We start from the raw sequence: 18,512 nt of genomic DNA on the forward strand, positions 1-18,512 counted from the left end.
AACTTGGCTCGGGCACCTTTAACTTTTAGCAATTACATACTATATTTACTCACTTTTCAAATTTTCAGTGATTTCTGGTCTATGGCTTTCACTTGTGACTAGCAATTTTGTAAATATAAGCTCTTCTTTTAGAATTTACACGTTCCTCATCTCTTAACCTCATTTTTTCAGCTCAACAGCTAGCTCTTCTGTGGAAGGATCGATGACTCAGGATGTAAGTGAAATTAGAAGATAAGAAGATAACTGTAAACAACACTGGTGTGAATATTTAAGCAGGATGGTAATTTTTCTGTGTTCCAGTTTTGCTAGGCCGCATCTTTGTATCTTGGTAGAAGACTGAACTAGCAATTACTGATTTTAGTTGTCATACTAATTACACATGTAGGATTTAGTAAAGCCCTTCAGAATGACTGGCTCCTTTACAAACATAGGAATCACTTGGGCTTGATGAGCAGCTTTGATTGAAACAAAACTAGCCCAGAAACAAGAAGTTAAAGAGAAATTCTCAAGGATGTTTCTTCAAAAATCTTTTGAGAGAATGCAATTCTCGCTGATTCGGAGAATACCTTTTCTGGGAAAGGACAAAAAAATCTGCAGTGAATCCAATGTTAAAATTTGTGAAAATGCTAAACTTGTGAAAAAATACAGCATGCAGAGCATAATAATACTGCAGTGAGTAAGTGCCTTGAGAAATATTTAGATTAGACTTGGTTGTTTTCACAGTTAGAAGTCTCTGCATCAGATACCCACCAACTCTACCAGTACAGAGGGCTTTTTCATCCACTGGCCAGCTATGTAGCTTCACAATGGTTGTTTTGAACCACTTTCACTGCGGAATTATTTTACATCTTTAAACATGCTAGTTATCGTCTCCTAATCTAATGTAAGCAATAATGTGTGTAGCCATGAGATATAAATGATACAATAGCATTATTTACTCAATTTTTGTATTTACCTTCTAACCATACTGAGTCTGGAAGCATGAAAGTATGCCATGTGAGGCAACAGGCTGCCAGCCAGACTCAGCTGTAAGTTTTTATGATACTATAAATGTGGGGTGAAAAGGGTGAACACAAATATTGACCTAATTCTCAGTTTGCTGACAAACTGCCCCACACAAGGATGGCAGTGTCATTTACAGACTGCACTTTCTGTTCTCTGATTGAACATCCTGGGACCATACCCAGAGGTAGGGCATGAAAACAGATGGGGGAAATAACTTCAAGGACCAGGTTGTATCATAAAGATGGTCACTGATAAAGCAAAAGCAACAGCTGGGTTCTTCAAAGCAACAGGAGCTCAATATATCCAGGAGCTCAATATATCAGCTGGGTCCATAACTAAGTAGTCTTTGGTATTCAGTCTGTTACATTGAATTACAAGCTTTGTATAAACACAAATACATTCATCCAGAAAACTACATTCAAACATATATCAAGGTGAGAGGGTGGTCTGTTGAGTTTGACTTAGAGAGGCAAATTCTAGAGAAAATCTCTCACTGGAACAGAACCTTAGTGGGCTAGGTACCTCCTTCCAAGATGTTTTATCAGACCACTGATTTTGCCTAATTGTGTGTATTTTTTTCAAAATTCAGTACTTTCAATCAGGAGGCATCATCATCAACTGTCATTTTATTTTCTTTCTTGCATAAAGGTAGTGTAGGGAACTTTCTGAGCTGAAAGGATGTTTTTCCAAGACTAACATGAATAAAGAACTATCCCGCATTTGAAGTCAAATTTGTTACTCTCTCCTATAGCTTTTACAGTAAGACGTTTCAAAGAAATCTGAGTTCTACAGGGGAAGTAAACGCAGCTCAGTCACTGAAAGACCAGTCTGGTCTATACAACATCCCTGTGAGGAGGCCTTTTGTGACACCTAGAAATAGGCAGATACTATCTCAGCCTGACCTCCCTTCTTTCCCCTCCATCAGAGGGCAGTTCACAGTCTCACCTTAGTGAGAGACCTCAGAAGCTACTTTAAAGTCTTAATTTATCTCAAGTTCCCCTTTGCAAGTTTCCCTTCGATGACTGGTTACTGAACAGAGCGTGGGATACAGATGTATTGCAGCTACTTCCAAGGTGGAGCTTCCACAACAAGATTCACGAAGCATTTCTTCTGAAGTAGCAGGGCCTCCAAAACCCCACTGTCCGATGATTTCCCAGGTCTGTCATGAAATTCATAAATAAAAATCTAGCCTTAATTGCTATAGAGAGCAATTCATCCCTCTTGGTCATCTGCAAGCTGGTAAATGTGATAAGAAAACCTCAAACCCCTTCATTTCTGAAGCTGAAGACATAGAGTTTGATTAAATGTCCCTTGTCTCTCAGCTTCTAGAGGCGAGATTCTCTGCTCATATTAGTATAGGATTTTTCCTTGGGACTGTAACCAGGGAACTGGCATTTGTTTTCTTTGTTGGTGCTATTCTTGAAGGTGTCATCGGTTCCAGTTTGATTTGCAGTATCTTTAGGCAGATTTTTTTCCAAGTCCCCCTGAAAAAAACAAAACAAAGCAAAAACAATACCTCAGTAGTTTGAAGCCTGGATTCATGGCTTTTTTCCTTTGGCTAAAGGCTATCTTGTTGCAGTTTGAAATTCTGACATCCTTTCTTACAAATCTGAGGAGTTACTTCACTACATAAAATGAGTCTCGTACCCACAAATAGGCACTTTTCAGTGTGTGTGTCCTCCATATGTAACCATTGATTTTCTCATTTCCCCATGGAAAGTCTTTGGCAAAAGCCACAAAACCAATTCTCGTAACAACTCTGTTCATATGAAAGTCTTTAAATGCGCCCTCAGTGCATTCCTGAGTACTTAAATTTAGATTGTCATTTGCATTTTTATGTGCATTTTAGTGGATTGGCCTACACTTGCCTCAGTGGTTTCACACTGTAAATACTTGATTAATGTTATTCTACATTTTAAGCAAATACAAGCCAATAAATGCATATGTGATTTTGCTTTTACTGAGACGCTTTTGCTTCAGGAAAGTTCTAGATGAAGTTATGTTGAGCACCTAAAAGCCAAGTGAAACAGCTGAGGCAAATCTAGAGGCATCACAGCTGCTGTCCAAATGAAGCCATCAGCTTTAATGCCAAACTTAAGCTGCCTGGAAGGATCGTTTCTATGTGAGCCTTGCAGCTGAAAGGTTACTTTCAGGATTTAAAGGGTATTCTGAAGGAGTTGAAAACATTCATATTGCTTTCTGTAGCGATAGGACAAGGCTTTAAAGTGACAGAGGGAAGGTTGAGATGAGCTCTTAGGCAAAAGTTCTTCCCTGTGAGGGTGGTGAGGCACTGGCACAGGGTGCCCAGAGAAGCTGTGGCTGCCCCATCCCTGGCAGTGTTCAAGGCCAGGTTGGATGGGGCTTGGAGCAACCTAGACTAGTGGAAGGTGTCGCTGCCCATGGCAGGGGATTGGAAGTGGATGAGCTTTAAGGTCCCTTCAGCCCAAACCATTCTGGGACTCTGCCCCTTCTGTACACCTAGCAGATTCTGCAAACTGTTACAGCAGCACTTGAGGAGGAGGTGCTCATGCTGCATGGCTCGTGAAGCCCAGAGACACCTGTGGAAGAGTTGGCCCTGTGTCTGTGGAGGTAGTGAGCCACAGCTCCTCAGGTGCTGGTGGTTGCAGCTGATGGGCCAGCAGTGCTGCCCTGAAGGGAAGAAGCCCTGCCGGGTCTGGAGGTGGCAATGGCAGTATCAGCAGGAGAGCTCTATGGACATGTGACTGCTCAAGTTTTATTCTCTGGCTCGGTGGGAGGGGGCAAGAGCTCAGTGAACTGATCTCAGGGTGCAAAGTGCAGTGTTGTCCCTGTTTGGCTGGTACAGCAAGACAGGCAGGGAGCAGGAGTTCAGCCACCATTTCATGGGCTGCTGGCTGTCCCAAGGGCTGTTTGTCTCCGCAGCTCATGCGCTGTGTAGACAGGGGAGATCGGTAACTTATTGCTGCCCAGCACTGTTCAGGGGTTGGCGGATCTCATTTCCAGTCTGTGGTCCTATGCAGCATCCCTTACATAACTTTACAGGGGGGTTGATGGAGGCTGGCATGCTCTTCGTGTGGTGCATACCTCATGTACACCTGTGGCACCAGTGCCATGGCAGGGCTGAGCTGTGGGCTCAGGTACTCACCTCCTGGCTGTGGTGCCGCACACCACACCAGAGCAGAGCTTTGAGTCTGTCGGACCAAAAGCAAAACAGGTTGCAAACTGGTTGGATTAACACTGGTGGGATATCTTCTCCTTTGTTGGGTCCTGAAAAGAGAAAAGAACTATACATAAATGTATGGATAGCTGGGTATCCCAGACCATGAGGTGGGGTGGATCAGGACTGGAGCCCACTGCCCTCTCCTGAGTCTCTCCCAGGCTGCTTGCTGGGCTTTTTTAAAACTCTCGTAACAGCTGAGTCAGATTATTGTGTAAAAGCATTTATATATGCATATATATATATTAAATACCAACCTGTTATAAAGCTTATCAGCAGCCCTGTGATGGCACAGCCTAGGCAGCCTATGGCACTGAAGTACAGGTAGGAGAGGGAGTACCAGGTGTCTGCCAGCAAAGGTCTGTGAAGAGGTGACAAAAGCAACTAGTGATGACCAGTGAGTACATTTAAGCTGTCTCAAATATGGCAGAAAAATACAGCTAACACTGCAGCTGGTATATGATCTGGCAGTGTTCTCCCATCCCATTTGGTGTTTACTGGCTGTGCACCGCAGGCTCAGGCTGCGTGCTGTGCTAAAACACAGGTTTAGGTTGTAATTATAGGGAAAATACCTGTCTAAAGCTGCTGTGGGAGCTGCCGTTGTCATCGGTGCCTCGGTGCTGTTAGCTAATGTGCAGTTGAGAGTCAACAGTTGCAGAGGAATGGACTTTGTCGGCGGGGCAGGGTAAATGAAAGCGCCAGTACCAGTCCAAAAAGCTACAGTAATCCCAGCTAAGAGGCCTCCCATAGCACCCTCGGAAGGTATAGAAAGATAGTGTTAAAAGTGACGCATGGGAAAGGCTTCTCTGTGAACATGTATTAAGGAGGAGTAGGTGATCACTGATCTCTGTCAGTGTAAATCAGTTCCATTCTCTCAACCAAGGTATAAACCAGAGTGATTTATTGCGCTCTAGTAATAGAAGTTCAAGCAAAACTTATGATCAAAACTGCAACTCAGAGTTTAGTTTTGCTGCTGGGTAAATGTGATTGGGCTGCTCAAGGGGCAATGTGAAGTGAGCTCATAATTGTGTATTCCTTCAGTTAGCAAAGGCAGAGCAATTGAAATTGTTCGGTGCATCCCAAGGTGAATATAGGCTGGGGCAAGTATTGACTATCTTTGTCTTCTTAATGAAAGAGAAGAAACTCAGAAATAGAAAAATAATTAGAAAACAAACAAAAAAACCCAACCCTCATGTGGATCTAATCACCAATTACTCCACAGTTGGGTATAGTTAAATTCAACTGGGATAAGTTCAGCAGTGAAAAGGGACCTTTAAACACATCTTGAACTCCTTAGGCTCTAAATGTGAAAAGCAGCCCAAAGACTAAATCTAAATAACCCAAACAATTTTCAAGATGGAGCTTTAAGCAAACAACACCAAGAGGTTTTCTTTAGAGAAGAACTTTTTTTCCTTACCTTCCAGTTAGCATAAGGAAACACAATTCCCAGGGTAAATAATCCCAGCATGGGCCCACCGCACATCCCGTGGATGGAGAGGGAAGCCTGGTGATGCAGAGAAGAGAGAGGAGCTTAGTGCAACATCTGGAGGGAGCATGAGCAGTTCTGCTTTTGGTCTGGGAAATGGCGGGGCTGAAGACACCAGCAGTGATTTCAGTGCATAGTTAAGGATGGCATCACACTATCATTTCCCAGGAGTGGATAAACAGTGAAGGAATCGGGGGATTTTTGTTAGTTTTTTTCCCCTAGTTATTCCTCTCAGCAGAGTGTACACAGAAATTGTTCAGATAATCCAGGAGTCCCCAGGGCTGTCAGCATTATTTGGTCAGTTTGTTGCCTTTCTGTTCGTTCATGTTCATCTCATGGTGTTTCTGAGGCAAGAGATACCTGCACAACTCCTCCTAGCAGAGACGCTGCTGCCGCCATCGAAGTGCACAGGACACCATATAATACACCTGAAAAAGACAAAGCAGTGAGGTTGTCAGTGCTGGTTAATAGTGGATGATTTATAATTCATCTAGTGTCTGAAGTGACCTGGCAGTGTGCAGAAACTTGCACTTTGGGCTTTGACATTTGAAGTGGACGATTAAGAACACAGTGGTGTTTTGCATGAAGTTTTGTTGTGTTTTTCATTAGTTGTTTTTTTCTGATGAAGCAGCAATTAGTGATGAAATTAAGTTAGAAGTTATGCCTCATGTAGAAATGTTTCTGTTGCTTTTAAATAACACTTTTAGAATAACCTAATGAATGAATTGAGCAATGATAAACAACACAGCTTTATTTCCTTGACACCAGTTTTAATTTTGTGGGAGACAAAACTCTGTATATAGCAATCTTGAGTAAAGCCAACCAAAACTTGTCTAATGTGCTAGCACACTTTGGCTTCAGATACAAACATTGTCTTTCTAGGTCCTGAGAGCGAAAGCTAAGTAATAAGAGGAAAAGCAGGAATAGTGAAATTTAGAGACATTTACAGAAACAGAAATTGTATTGGTTTGGCTCCTATCTGATCTTTACTAACATCAATAAATGGTTATAATATTCTTACAGTACTTATGAAAGGGTTGTAATATTACTGCAATAATTCTTACAAGTATCTTAAAATTCAAACCACTTTGATGTTAATGATCTGTTTTTCATTTTCTTATAAATTTTAATTGAACAACCTGCTTACGCAACACTGAATAGAAATGTCTTATTTGCCTACTAAAAATAATATTTCATAACGCTACTATAGATTAATGTGATAAAAAACTACACTGATATTGTTCTTGTGTTGTAAAGAAGATCCCAGAGTGTTCCCCAATATTTTCAGTAGAAACAAGTTTTGCAGCGGTTTTCAGGAACAGTTGTGGATGCTAGTCTATGTTTCTGTACCATATAGTGCCAATGCATAATTGTATTGAAGCACCAGGCTGATGTTCATCCTGAGAGTTTATAAAGGGTTACACTGTGGAGGTTTCTAAATCAGAAGTGTGTTTCTGAAGAGGAGTCTCTAGACAGTGCCTTTCATTACACTGAGAGTCAGGGACTCTCAAGGCTCAAAGTATATAAAATCCTGCCCTATTTTCTCCTGCAATAGTAGCAGCTGTGGGTATGGATGCTTTTGGTATTAAAGAAATGGATCCCATCTAGAGTACCTACATAAGCCTTTGCTGATCCACGTGCTCATCTTCTCGGAGAGATTTGGGAAACCTTTCTTGACCAAGTCTTCAAAGGTAACAGTTGCTAAAGCATTGATGCTGGCAGCTACCGTGCTGTAGAAAATGAGAAGAATGCTAAGTAAATAAGAAACACTATATATTTATAAATTGCTTCCTCTTGTTCAGCACTAATACTCTTCAAGAACTGTACATCTTACAGTATTTTTCACAAATGCTACTGATGTTGGTGAAGTTTCTGTCCCTTCTGGGATTGCAAGGGACTCTGATTCATGCTGGCACAGAAGATGAAAACTCATCCTGACTGACCCTACCAATCTGCAAGTCCTTCAAAATACAAGCATGCTCCAGAATAAAAGTTCTACTCCCTTACAAATCAAAGGATGTGCAGTGACAACTAGTAATAACAGGCATTTTGTGGAGGAACAGGGTGTTTTCTCTCAGAACTGAAAAATATAGGCTGGTTCTTTTAGGTAGGTGAATGAACACATATTTGGTGAATACAGTCTCTGTGAATTTGTTGTGATAACATGGCAAGGTCCATACCTACAGCATGGTATCTGGTACTTTGTGCCCTTGACTCTGTTCTTAGTCTCCTGCCAGGAGAAGCCAGTGCCTTTTACACAGGGATTTTTGGTGGCATTTTTTCCCTTCCCCTGTTTTGATAGCTCTGTCTTGCTTTTTCTACACATAAGAGTTTTTAGAAAAAGTCTGTTGGAGGTTGACATTATTTACATGCCACAGTCACTGTGAGCTTGACTCCTCTCTCTCAAATGCCCTATGAAGTACTGGTGTTTGGCCTGTAGAGGGTAAAAACTACAATAAGATGCAGCACTCCTGTAGATTCTGAAGTTCTAAAGAAGTTTTAAAAGTTCTCCATGCAGACATCCCTTTTTCCTAGTCTAACTCTGCTTTATGTACAGATAGACTTACTGAAAAGCATTCTATCCCTATCTGGGGTATGGTGGCAGTCAGGTTCAGTAAAGGCAATTTCACCAGGAGCAGCTCCAAAGGTATCTCAGGAAGCGAGCTTAGGTTTTCTATTCTTTTGTCTGTATTGGAAAGGTTATTCTAAAATATACTTGGGATAAAAAGATGATGGCAAAGTCGAGGTAGACTTTGGCATAAATATAATGCAAATCAGCAAATCACTGCTGCTGCTTCTTAGAGTGTTCTGGGTAAAACATCTGGGCTTTTCTTTGGGTTTCACATCTTGACCTCATTCTGTGTCCTCAAGAAATCAATTGTACAAGCTAAACTGTCACTTCAGGATCACAGACCTTAGCGTTCCACTGAATGCACAGGCAACAAACAGTCCTGGGACTCCTGGCATCGAGGAAAAAATGTCCATAACAAAATACGGCATGAGCTGAGGTAGAAGCACAAGAGGAACACAAGCAGTTAGTTAAGATTTTCCTGGGTAATGGAAAAGAAGTAGTTGCTGTCGAGCATGTTGCTAAATTCTGGGTTTATTCCAACTAATGAGGTGTCAGAATTTAAGAGGATGTCATTTGGGGAAGTGCTCAGTCAGAGTAGCACAGGAGAACCAGAAAAGAGAACGAGGAGAACCAGAAAAGATCTATTCTAGCCCTGATTCACCAGCCACCTTAGTGCCTGAGTGCTGACAGGACATAAAGCATCCCAGGAAATCTTAACTGTCTTCATGTGTGCTACATCTGGGTCCTAAGCAACTCTGTTATAATAATGGGTATCTGTACCTGATCAGGTGCTGAAATGAACTCAGCAGTCCAAGGGTCACAGCTCTTGTAATGAGAGTACATCACCAAGCCACAAAACACTGCACACACCAGGACTGTCCACAGTCCCAGTAAGTTGAGGTAAAGTGCCCTAGAACAAAGCAGAGAAATTCTGTTTCATACAAAATGCATACAGAAATGTTGTTACAAGCTAGGTTTTTTCTAACTTTTTAGGGAGACACCTTAATCACAGCTAGCTGTATAATTCAAAGCTAGCTAATTTTTTTCTTAAAGGCATCAGCAGGATAAGAAATTGTATGGAATACTGATTTAAAAAATGTGGAAACATACAGCCTTGCTACAGGGCAAGGATGAAGGTTCACGGTATACAGCTGGAAGAGACCAGTAACTTGGACACACAGTGGGCAGCACCAAGCACTGGGTCTGCCCCTCCTGTCCCCTGTAAGAACAGATTTTTGTCTGTTGGGAGTTGTTGGCTTTCTCCTATCTTGGTGCTTGGGGTCGGGCTGGGTATCAGTCAGCTGGTGATGAGCTGTTGTGTTGTGCATCATTTGGATTGGTTGGTTTGTTTCATTCCTCTCCATTTCCTTATAATAAAATCTTACCTAATTTTAATTATTAAACTGTTTTTATGGCAACCCGAAAGGTTTTACCTTTTTTCCCTTTCACTTCTCCTCCACATCCCACCGGGGAGAAGGAGAAGTGAGTAGTGAGCAAGTGACTGAGCGATGTTTAGTTGCCAGCTGGACTCAAAACCCTGAACATCTCCTTTTAAGACATTGTATGCATTCTGTCATGATTGCAAAGTTGCCATGCAAAGTAACACATTTGGTTGTTTTTCACTAGTCCATGGAATGGGTGTGAGTGACAGCATCCACTGGGGAGGCTGTGTGGCTGTGGTTCAGTAACCCTGTAGCTCCCAAGAGCTGACAGGTTTTATATAACCTGCATCATATTTGGGCATGACCTTATGCAAGGTCTCTTGTTAGGGCCAATTCACAGCTGTGCTACTGAGACCTGAAGGTCTTTCAGAACTTGTTGCTAGTGATGCTCTCACTGCTGTGATTTCCAAATATTTTTCAAAGACTAAATTTTCTACAGGATAAAGTCATATAATCCAGCATGACCTTAAGAAAAATGAGTATGATTGCAGCTAGCACAAAAGCCAACCTCCCAGTCTTTATGCTTTAGCCAACTGGGCGAGCAACTAGCACCAGGCATGTAAAAAAAAAAGTCTGGTGGTTTGGTATCTAGCTATGCATATACTAATGCTGATTTTGAGGAAAACCTGTGTGTCTATAATTTGAAGTTTCACTTGGCTCTTTACTGTTGATTCTAATTATTCTTATGCTCTAGAATATTAATAATTTACTGGTTTATTTAGATAATGCCTTGTACTGTAGTGCTCTATTAAATCATTAACCACTTTTAATACAATACAACAAAGCCACAGTGCCAATAAATACATTTTACCAATGAAGTTGCAGACAGCACAGCTTCTGTGTTGGCATTTTTCCGTACTCTGCTTCCAAGGATTAATTTGGCAGCCTGACCCCAAAGTAGTAAACTTCAAGCGGTTAATGGCTACCTGGTTTTGTTTCTGCATTTACTTATGTCATTCAGGGCCAGAGGGAGTGAGACTGTCAGAGCAAAATTAGCTATTTTTTGACAAACCTGACAAGCTTAGAATTCCACATCAGTATGTTTGATTGCTAGAACAGGTTAATGGCAGGTAACTTACAGTTTAGCATGCTTTTCTGATTTGCAAGAAATGCATCTCTGGATTGTGGACTGATTAACTCCATAGAGGCCTAGCCATGTAAATGTTCCCCCAATAACAATTGTCCAGAAGGTATGTCGTCTCAAGGGATCGACATCAAAGCTAAAAGAGAGAAAAAAGCAACTCAGTTCACTTACATAAACACACATTTCTTTAGCAAGAGGCAGGTGATTTTTCAGAACTATCCACTATGTCCTACCCTCTGAATTGGGAGTACTGCATCGGTAGTATGTATCCAACTCAGAAAATGTCTACTGTGGTTAGGTTTGGAAGCTGTTTTACTCTTATATAGGAACATACTGCTGTCAAGTCAAGATAAACATATATCGTGCAGAGGATAAATTGATTGACATAAATCACATTTATAAGGCTGCTTATGCTCAGATTTCAGATCTGTGTTATATTGGAGCAACACACCTGCAAGCCATCCTGCCTGGGACCCTGTCCTCTGCAAGGAACAAAGCCACTTGCTAAACCGGATTAAGTCCTCCAAATTCCTAGTTAAATCACCATGGTGTGTCATTTTCTTTACGAGAAATTGCTGCAGCTGCAGTGTTATCTATTTTTTATCAACAGTGAAATTTCATTACTCAGTAATTCTAAGCAGTATAAGTACATCTTGCATCTGTCATCTTTGCAGTTCTGCTAATCTTAATAGATATAGCAGATAACATTTGACCTTGCTGCTATGTTCTGTCAGTGACTTGCCTTGAGCAATGAACTTTTCAGTCAATGCCACAAATAGCTAAAGGAAGGTCAATTTTCTATCCCAGTGCAGTGGTGCACCATTGCCAGCTGCTGTGGTGAGCGTACTTAACACAAAGTGCCAGATTCATGAATAGAAATTGAAAGACATATATAATTGGAAGGAATAATTGGGCTGCATTTGTAGCTACACACAGAAAAATGACAAAGCTCCTTTTCAGTTCAGGAGGGCTTTGATTTCTTCAAAGAGGGTAACAGAAAGAGGAGTTAAGTTCTCCGGATGGTCAACTGCATTTCCAAGAATCAAAGAAGTAGGGAATGGACTTTTCTCAATTACTGAGGTTGTTCACTGATAATCCAGTAACAAGTCTGACTCTTTCTGACTTCATGAGGGTATAGTTTCTAAACGTTAAATATACAAAAAAAAAGAAAAGGTTTGCACTGTGTTTTTCTTACTCAAATATGTTTAATCGTGATCCTTCATAGGCAACCTCCCAGACCTTGGTTGATCCACCATTCAGAGTCGTTCCTCGAATCAAAACTGTCGTGAAGCCAACCACCATGACAATCATTTGAAATGCATCTGTCCAGACAACAGCTTTTAATCCACCCTAAAACAAACAGTGTTTTTATGTATGCTTTTATCTTCTTTCCTGTTGTTCAAATACAGCAGAAGATAGAAAGACCCCTTATTTCAGGAGTTCAGAAACTGTATGTAGAGCATCTAGCAAATCAGGGCTCTTAAACTTCATATTCTCTCATGAAGGCTGTATTTTTGCAGGCTAGAAAATGACACAGCTTTGAAAGTTTTGTCTACAGTCATATGCAAATGTTTGACTTCCAGTTAAATGCTTTTTTTTTTCCCCTAAGTTAAAAGCTTAGGTAATACAAGCTGGTCTGTTTGTACTTCCTATGGCAGGCTCTACAATTCTCTGAGCCCAGTCGTACACAATTAGCCTGACATGGAAAAAGAGCTCCAGAAAGTTTTTGATTCAGTTTTTTCCACAGCTGCTTTCATAGTTGATCAGATCTGTACTAGAGCAGCATAATAAGTGTTTTCAGCAAGGGTGGACTGGAATAGTGAACAAATTCCTTAGTGGTAATAAGAACAGAAATGAGGTTGTGTCTTGAGCCCTCTGCTGCTTACACTGCAGTGTTTATCTTTTTTGTAATGCTGAGTCTCCTGTTGCTTCCACTCAGAAGAAAAGCTCTCTATGACCTGTTGATTGGCCTTCCTAGGTTTTATCACTCTGTTCTTGATCTGGGGTGGCACCAGAGGCACATATTTCATTGCTATGTTTTTCAGTCTATAACTTGCAGAAGATAAGAAGAATCACCTACTCTCAAAAGATTTAGTGTGGCAGAGGAAGGTTATCACCTCCTTATCTGGACTCTGCTTCAAACTGGTTTAAACCTTGAGACATACAGCACAGGATTTGAGAGGAAATAATTTTTTCTCCAAATAGACTTAGCTGTCCCACAGAGTCTAAAAGAAATTTATCTCTATGTTCTCCTACTTTAAACCTCAGTCAATTGGAATGTATGTAGAAGCCACCCTTCTGCAATAGCCTGTCAAGTAAAAAGCATGGTTGAATTAACAGTGTATGTTCCAGCTGTTCAGTTATGCCTGTCACATACCAGAGTGCAATAGAAAGTGCAGACAATTCCTGTTGCAATCACAGAGCCCCAGAGATCAAATCCAGTGACTGTGAAACCAAAGAAAACCAAATGGTTAGTGAAATGGACGTAGGCCATCTGGATGGTAACAGAAAAGCTACGATCCTTTAGCTTTAGAAGGATAGGAGTAAGTATCAATTTTAGTCTTTTGTGTCTATTAGGAGCTTTGCTGGATTGTTCAGGTTTCTTAATACTTCTGGATACTGGTTTGCATTGTTGTTGTTTTCTTGCAAATTGGATTTAACTAACTTTCAGGTCTGCAAAAGTAACATGTAAGAGGAATCGCACACAGCAAGGACATCATTCCTATGGGACACAGCTTTGTAAGCAATGCTTTCTGTTCTTAGTCCAGAATTTTCTCTTAAGTAATCAGGTTCTTCAGGTATTTCCAAGTAACCCTAACAATAAATCCCAACCCAAACTAAATTCCATTCCCTGCAAGCCGAAACAGTTTAATGCTAGAATATACTGCATTAAAATCAGTTTTCCTGTTCATTTTAGTTCATAAAGTTACTTTACAAAAGATACTGAAATTTTGGTTTGGCCTATACTGAAGTCTCCCACTGGGAATAGTTTATGAGGGCAAATCTATTTGTAAAGGTTCTCTTATTAGCAGAGTTAGTGTGGCCTAACAACAAACGCAAATTGTCACATAAAATTCATTTGAGCTCCAGAGGAAGGAAGCTCTGTGCTGTGTGAAGGTGGGGTCAGACAAACTGATCACAACTCAGACGACAAACAATGAGGAGAGCCTCGATTTTGGTGGTATCAGGAGTTAGGCCATCACGATTCTTTTTGCCCTATGGCAGTAAAATCACTACTCCCATCTGTTATGATGGATGCTGTATGTCCAGTTTGCAAGGGTTAATTGAAGTGTACAGACAGACAGCAGCATGGTATTTGGCTCCAGCTAGAGGGAATGGAGTAATGCCCTAATGCCCATGGGAACCTGAACACGGGAGACAGGGAAGAGGGGAATCAAAGTACAGAGTACGGTCTTGGATCATCAGCTTGTACTGTGAACTTTGTAAGGATGTTGAGAAATTGTTCATTGCTAACTTCTTCAGGTGGTTACTGAGTGCAAAGCAGAGCAGAGCAGCAAATGTGAGGCTCCTGCTAAGGTACTGGTGTGAGGGAGATGTGAGGCAAGGGAAATGCAGAGCTCTGAGGAGCAGGCAAAAACCTTCTTACAGAAGTCTTGTGGTTTTTTTTTGTTTGTTTTCCTCGCTTCATTTATTCTGTTTGCCTTGTGTGATTGGTTGGGGTAGCTGTGTAGTGCAGCATGGGAACTCACCTTGGTTGAGTGCCAGTGATGGAGCATAAACCACTATTCCTGTGTAAAGGATCTGGAGGAGAAAGATGAAAAAAAAAACCAACAACCTTAATGAAAAAAATGTGTGTGTGAATGCTCAGAGATAATTTTCTATTTAGAAGAGCAAAATATGAGATCTGGGGGTTTCTTTATATCTGTTCATTTAACTGTATCTGGATTTCAACCTTTACAAAACAAAATCATTGGTTTAATTCCTTTCTGATCAAAGGACCATTATTTGCTTTGGTATTACTTATTTCACCAGTTGCAAAGATGACTAGATGACAAAACTACCTTAGTCAAGCAGAAAGGAGCTCTTGGGAAAACACAAACAGTTATACTGAAATAAGGTGCACTGATCTTGGAATAAGGTGCATTGATCTTGGAATTTAAACATCCATTTTTCTATTCAAACCCTTTCAAAGTAGCTGACTCAATGCTGTCACGTGTATGTTCGGGCAGAACTGAGGGAGAAACAAAGCCTGAATATAAGAAAGCATTCAAATCTGTTGCTAAGGATTTTGGAATGCTGAAATGGAATTAATGTAGAAAGAAATGTTTTCAAACATCCCATAAAATTCATCTTTCCATCAAATACATAACTATGTGACTTTTTGAGATGGTACCTCCTGGGACTGGGTTGGTCCTACCTGGGCATCCCCCCAGGAGATGCCACATGCAACAGCTTTCAAATGGGATACACTCACCCCGCTATCGGAAATGGTCATTGGTTAACTAAATCTACCCAGTACAGCTTGTTTAGCTTTTCAAGAAAGACAGAATCCACTCACTTGGGAAGAGAGACAAGGGAACATCATGAGATCAAGAATTTGACGAGATGTGAGAGTTCAGCAAAACATGCAAGTTTCAAAGACAACAAAAATGGCATTTTTAATCCTAAGCAATGAAAAGTTAAGAAAGCTAGAAAGTTAGGAAAGCAGCCATTCATTCTTTTTAACATTCACAGTCCAAGTAAAAAAATATAGGGCAAAAGAGTACTCATTAAAACATCTCATTATAGAAAATGTGCAGTCTGAGATTAGCCTGTCAAAAGAAACGTTGGGTGAAATTGGCATAAACAGAGTCAACGGCTTCTCACCGTCTGCAGGATGTAGATCAGTGTTGCAGCAAGACGGACAATCTTGTTAAATCTTAACTCCAAATACTAGGGAAAAAGAGGAATTTCAGTAAATTGCACATGCAGCACCTGTGACACAGCTATTAACCTTTTTGCTATGCAAGTAAAATTACTGGCAGCTGGCACTGCTGCTGTAAGTAATGAGCAGGAGAGCATGACTATTATTACACATAGTGATAATTATATGTGAGAACTCTTCTCATGAGTAACATGTACTTGAAGTTATATGTTGGGTTGCAATATTCAGTATTCTTTGTATTGGGAATAACTGAAGGGAAGAGAAATTTGAACTTCAAATGAAAGTACATTCCAGCTGTATGAAGTGGAAACTTGAGGTCATCTCTAGGAGAAATAGTGTGGTTTGACTTCTGTAATGACCAAAGTGGTGGTGGAACAGATGGAGAAGAGGCAACGTAGAAGAGCGTTCCACAGTGATTGAGCTAAAGCTTTCTTTCTTGCCCTGTCTCGGTCTAAACCCAAATCTGCACATCATCAACATAGAGCAGCAAGTGGAGTTCTTAAGGACATACAGCTACATGTAGGGAAGTGTCTCTAGTTACCACATAACTATAGAGATGAGTAGCTCTCTAGCCCCAAAAGCCCAGCTTTTAAACCTGAGTCACCACTTGGAGCCTCTCGGTAGAGCTGACCAAAAAAAATTACATCTGTGGCAGCATCCCTTCTAACCATGGGTGGGCTGGGTCTCTCCTTGGGCCGTAGTCCCGTGCGCTCCCAGCAGACTCCAGGCACAGGCTGTACAAGCCTTCTCTCTTTTACAAGCCTCTAGGTATAGTTCTCCAAAGCAGCTTTTTTTTTCTATTAATTTTGCTCATTTTCATCTTTCTCATTTTTCTTGCATAATAAGCCCCACAGTCTGCCATACAGATAAATAGCTAATTTATGTAACTTGTTTCTAAAAATAATTCCTCAAGCCAGCAGAGTCATTTTGAGGGCACACTGTGGGGGCAATGACAGCTTTGGTGGCTCAAATGAGAAGAGTAATTCATTCTCTGATCTTGCACCAAAACCAGCCAAAAAATTTGGTGGCAGTGGCAGTGGCAGCAGATGGTCAATTTTACTTTTTTCCAACCTGGAACTGACTTGCATCCAAATACCTAAGCAGAGCTGTTTGACCAAAGCTGCTCCTAGGGTTTGGGCTTAGAGAACATGAGAAGTCTTCCTGTTACTCCTCATGAACTCACTCAGCTTTCTTCATCCAATTCTTGCTTGGTTCAAACTGCTCAACAACAGGAGAGGCCAAATTTGAGCCTGTTGATTAAAGTGACTAAAAGGCTACTCCCAGTGGTTAGGGCTGCACACTGTGCTCTTAGCAGTAACATCACAAGGTTGGCTGTGTATTTTGATTTTTCTCAACTACTGAACTGTCATATGAAGAGAATAAGGTGTTCCAGGAGGAATGCCAAGCAAAACCTCTAGAAAATTCAGAGGTTGTTCATTTAATTTCATTTCCTAGAGAATACCTGAATTCATTCCCCAGCCCTGAGCTGGTTTGGTTTGGTTTTGTTTGATTTTGAGAGACCTGCAGCCATCTTCCTCTTTATTCCTTCCTTGCATCACAATGGTTATCAAATATCTACTTGACTATTTTTTTTAGATCTCAAATAGTACACTTTGCTAATAAATTGGACCAAATTGCAGCTCTAGACCAAGTTTGAGTTGGATCCTATTGAATTTTGTTCTTAATGTCTGTCTTTAATACCTACTCTGCAAAAGCAGGTGTGTGTGTGTGTATGTATATATATATATATATATATATAAAGCAGAATAGTTGCTTATAAGACCAGAAGCAGTTGGATACACTTAAAATATTTTTCAGCTATAACTTCCTTTGCTGCTGGTGTGTAATCCTGTCTCCTGTCTTTGCTGTATATGCATGACAGGAGCTCTGACCCTTAATTTGTGCTTTCAACTTATTGCAGTATGAATAACCAGTTTGAGTAATGCCACCTGGTTTGAAAAAGAATTAGTGCACTGATATACTTGTTCTGTAAAACACTGCAAAAAATCTTCTGTCAGAGCTTTTTCTCTATGAATATTTATATGCATGACACTGACTTTTATATTAGAATAGTGCCTTTTTAATTTATTTTTACTTACCTCATAAGTGCTTGTAATGCCAGATCTGTAAAATACAGGTAGAAAGAGTTCTGCAGTAAAAATGATGACAAGTGCATATGAAAGAAAGAACAGCACAAAGGATGCCCCATAGCGATAGACTTCAGAGGGTGTCCCCAGAACAGTCACTGCTGACATGAAGCTTGATGTGAGAGAGAAGGCTATTGGTCCACATGTCATCTGCCTACCACCTACCAAAAATTCCTTTGAAGTTTTCTTTTTTCTCTCTTTAACTGCAAAAAAGACTCCAATGCTAGCACAGACTAAAAACAGCCCTGCAAAAACAACATAGTCCCAAGCCACAAATTTTTTGACTTCTGGAGCTACAAAGTTTGACATAGCAGCAGTTGAACAATTCTCTGATGTTGAGGAGTCTGGTTTTCTGCAGCTGTTGTTCTGAACAGATGAACTCACTTGGCAGCAAAGTTGAAGCTTATCTGTAGCTCATCAATGACAAATCATAAGCAGCAAGACTATTCAGCTAGGAGACTAATTTTTTTTTTTCCCAGTTCACTCCTAAGGAGGAAGAAAAACGTAGCTAGGAATGAGTTAGGAAGGTGCTGAATGCACTTAGACCCTAGTGCTACTGATGCTTCTGTCAGGCTGGGGCAGCAGATTCAGCTGTGAAATCTGTAGTATGCTCCCTTTTTATCTGTGAGGTGTTAATTTATGGTTAAACATTAGCCTGACACATTGGCTTGATCTGACTCTTTTCTAACCTCTCA

The 18,512-nt window shown here is 40.7% G+C and overlaps 1 protein-coding gene across 1 annotated transcript; it reads right to left on the reverse strand.

Annotated features, from left to right (window-relative positions):
* Positions 1–1,616: 1,616 nt before the first annotated feature.
* Positions 1,617–18,406, reverse strand: SLC5A12 (solute carrier family 5 member 12). Its single transcript, XM_061479192.1, has 15 exons — positions 17,770–18,406; positions 15,613–15,678; positions 14,496–14,547; positions 13,163–13,230; positions 11,981–12,135; positions 10,781–10,921; positions 9,040–9,169; positions 8,602–8,690; positions 7,305–7,417; positions 6,048–6,115; positions 5,619–5,705; positions 4,774–4,955; positions 4,459–4,562; positions 4,130–4,251; positions 1,617–2,489 (listed from the first exon to the last, which is right to left on the reverse strand). The coding sequence occupies exons 1-15, from the start codon at positions 18,124–18,126 to the stop codon at positions 2,331–2,333; spliced, it is 1,893 nt and encodes a 630-aa protein (XP_061335176.1). The 5' UTR covers positions 18,127–18,406; the 3' UTR covers positions 1,617–2,330.
* Between the last annotated feature and the right edge of the window lie 106 nt (positions 18,407–18,512).

This window comes from Pezoporus flaviventris, unplaced genomic scaffold (genome assembly GCF_033815535.1).
Source record: "Pezoporus flaviventris isolate CSIRO_AGI_PZ_B2104156 unplaced genomic scaffold, CSIRO_AGI_Pfla_v1 ptg000143l, whole genome shotgun sequence".
In the NCBI taxonomy this organism is placed as follows: domain Eukaryota; kingdom Metazoa; phylum Chordata; class Aves; order Psittaciformes; family Psittacidae; genus Pezoporus; species Pezoporus flaviventris.